The following is a 2,954-nucleotide window of genomic DNA, read 5'->3' as shown; positions in this document are numbered from 1 at the left end:
ACCTTTCCTTCCTCCTCCCTGCCTGGCTCCCTTGCCCTTAATACGTCCAGCCACCCCAGAGGTCCAAGCATGTAGGGAGACCCCCAGGTAGCAGTCGATATGGGCCATGGGTGGGGCAGGGGTAAGAGTGAGCACAGCTTGCGTAGATGCTCGTGTGTGCGCACACACGCGCGTGCACAGATTGTCAGAAGCGCTACCTGTTACAGGCTCTCAGATGAGTGCTTCAGCCTTGGAGTCAGGGTACCAGGGTGGCAACAGCCCCAGATCTGCCACTCAAAGTGTGGTATTAGCCTCCCGTGTCCCCTCTCTGAGCCTCAATTTCCTCACGTGTAAAAAGGGGGCAGTGACTTATATGGTTCTCCCAGCTGTGCCACTGTCATGCTCTCACTAAACTGGACTATCAAATGACTCAGGGACGTCACCCATGTTTGGCTGAATTTGACCTATGTCCCAAAGTCTTCCTTAGGACTTCCCTGGTGGTCCAGTGGTTAAGACTCCACCCTTCCAATGCAGGGAGGGCGTGGGTTCGATCCCTAGTCGGGGAACTAAAATCCCACATACCGCGTTGTGTGGCAAAAAAAAAAAAAAGCCTTCCCTGTATTTCAGATCCCCATTGAAAAATCAGCTCCTGGGGTTGGAGCTGCCCCTCCCCCCACCCCACTTTGCCTGTGTCTTTACCTGCATCACGGTTGAAGGTGTCTATCAACTACCTAATCAGCCCTTCATGCCCTGGGCTATGGGGGTGTTCCCCAGGAAATTGAGAAACCCACCTTAGACACCAATGAGACTCTGTCAGGAGCTTGCACAGTGGGTCCCAGTGATAACTTTTGTCTCTGTCCCCACCCCCACCCCCATCCCCCACCAGCTTCCAGCCCATGGGACGTGGCCAGGCCCGGGGTGGGGGACTAGGCCCCTGAGTTGGGTAACCAGAGTTGGGGGCTCCTGCCTGAGGACTCCAGCTTCTCTTCCTCAGGTGCCTGTCTGATGAGGAGATGGCTGATGCCCAGAACGTTTCGCTGGACAGCCCAGGGAGTATGGGGGCTGTGGCAGTGCCCGTGGTCTTTGCCCTCATCTTCCTGCTGGGCACAGTGGGCAATGGGCTGGTGCTGGCAGTGCTGCTGCAGCCCGGCCTGGGCGCCTGGCAGGAGCCGGGCAGCACCACGGATCTGTTCATCCTCAACCTGGCAGTGGCCGATCTCTGCTTCATCCTGTGCTGTGTGCCTTTCCAGGCCACCATCTACACGCTCGACGCCTGGCTCTTCGGGGCCCTCGTTTGCAAGGCTGTGCACCTGCTCATCTACCTCACCATGTACGCCAGCAGCTTCACGCTGGCGGCCGTCTCGGTGGACAGGTGAGCTGTGTCGGGGACCTGGCCGGGTCTGGGCTGGGGAGGGAAGACCTGAACAGATTCTCATTGGCCTTAGAAAGGAGGGAATGGGGGACCAAAAAGGGACATAGGAGGGGGGAGAAGGAACAGCTCCCCGGCCCCCACCAACCACTCCCTGGGCACCTGCAGGGCATGCTTGAGGGGATCATCCTGCCCTCCCTCCAACTCCATTGGGAGCTTCCGGAGAACATCTCTGTGTCCCAAGTGTTAGCTCAGGGCCTGGCACGTGATGTCTGTAAGAGCGAAATGAATGGCAAAAGGAACACACCAATGAATTCATCAGATAGTTTATTACCGCCCACACCTGGCTCAGGTTGTGGTCAGACTGGCTTTCATGGCCTGAAACTTGGGGTCAAACCCAGGCTCACTCTCTAGCTGACAACCTCGGGCCGGTCACTTCTCTCTGAGCCTCTGACCCAGCCCCGCTAGGTGCCAGGCGCTGCTCTAAGCGCTTTGCGCGCTGACTCCGTTCATCCCCACAACCTCCATGCGAGGCCGGGCGCGCGATGCCCGCCCACCCCCGAGGTTCAGACACGGTCGTCTAGGCGGCCGCCCGCCCGCCTCGCTGACACCGCGCCCGCCCGCAGGTACCTGGCCGTACGGCACCCGCTGCGCTCCCGGGCGCTGCGCACGCCGCGCAACGCCCGCGCCGCCGTGGGTCTGGTCTGGCTGCTGGCGGCGCTCTTCTCGGCGCCCTACCTCAGCTACTACGGCATCGTGCGCTACGGCGCGCTCGAGCTCTGCGTGCCCACCTGGGAGGACGCGCGCCGCCGCGCCCTCGACGTGGCCACCTTCGCCGCCGGCTACCTGCTGCCCGTGGCCGTGGTGAGCCTGGCCTACGGACGCACGCTGCGCTTCCTGTGGGCGGCCGTGGGTCCCGCGGGCGCGGCGGCTGCCGAGGCCCGGCGCAGAGCCGCGGGGCGCGCCATGCTGGCGGTGGCTGCGCTCTACGCCCTCTGCTGGGGCCCTCACCACGCACTCATCCTCTGCTTCTGGTACGGCCGCTTCGCCTTCAGCCCGGCCACCTACGCCTGCCGCCTGGCTTCGCACTGCCTCGCCTACGCCAACTCCTGCCTCAACCCACTGGTCTACGCGCTCGCCTCGCGCCACTTCCGCGCGCGCCTCCGCCGCCTGTGGCCCTGCGGCCGCCGCCGCCCCCGCTGCCCCCCGGGCTCCCGCCGCGCCCTCCGTCGCGTCCGCCCGGCGTCCCCAGGCCCTGCCGGCTGCCTCGGGGACGCTAGGCCTCGCGGGCAGCTGCCGACGGGCGGCGGCTGGGGCGGGGAGCCGGGTCGGGAACCGGCCCGCGGCACAGAGGCTGGCCGGGCCCTGCCTGCCCGAGGACCGGAATAAACCTTGTCTGCCTCCAGTCTGCCGGGTGTACGTCTGTCTGTCATTCCCCTTCCCCCTGGACAGGACGCCCCTAGGGGATGGGGCCAAAGCCAGGAGCCCTCTGAGGAGGAGTGGCTGAGCTGGGGACAGACACTCAGTCCACTGAGTGGACACCCCTGGGCGATGAAAATGGTTCAACGCAGCCAAGTGCAGGCCCTTAGCTAGGCAGCCCCAAGAC

The 2,954-nt window shown here is 63.8% G+C and overlaps 1 protein-coding gene across 1 annotated transcript; it reads left to right on the top strand.

Moving 5' to 3' along the window:
* The first annotated feature begins 992 nt into the window (after positions 1-992).
* GALR3 (galanin receptor 3) lies at positions 993-2,737 on the top strand. Its single transcript, XM_065888132.1, has 2 exons — positions 993-1,351; positions 1,975-2,737. Exons 1-2 carry the CDS (start codon positions 993-995, stop codon positions 2,735-2,737), a joined length of 1,122 nt encoding a protein of 373 aa, XP_065744204.1.
* The last annotated feature ends 217 nt before the right edge of the window (positions 2,738-2,954 follow it).

Source organism: Phocoena phocoena, chromosome 11, assembly GCF_963924675.1.
Source record: "Phocoena phocoena chromosome 11, mPhoPho1.1, whole genome shotgun sequence".
Classification (NCBI taxonomy): Eukaryota; Metazoa; Chordata; class Mammalia; order Artiodactyla; family Phocoenidae; genus Phocoena; species Phocoena phocoena.
The sequence above is the reverse complement of the archived record's forward strand: the minus strand, read 5'-3'. Positions and strand labels throughout refer to the sequence as shown.

Bases quoted from the DNA above. Each gene is read 5' to 3' on its own strand.
- GALR3 (XM_065888132.1), top strand. From the start codon at position 993: ATGGCTGATGCCCAGAACGTTTCGCTGGACAGCCCAGGGAGTATGGGG. The intron at 1,352-1,974 runs GTGAGCTGTGTC...GCCCGCCCGCAG, and splicing joins GCGGCCGTCTCGGTGGACAG to GTACCTGGCCGTACGGCACC.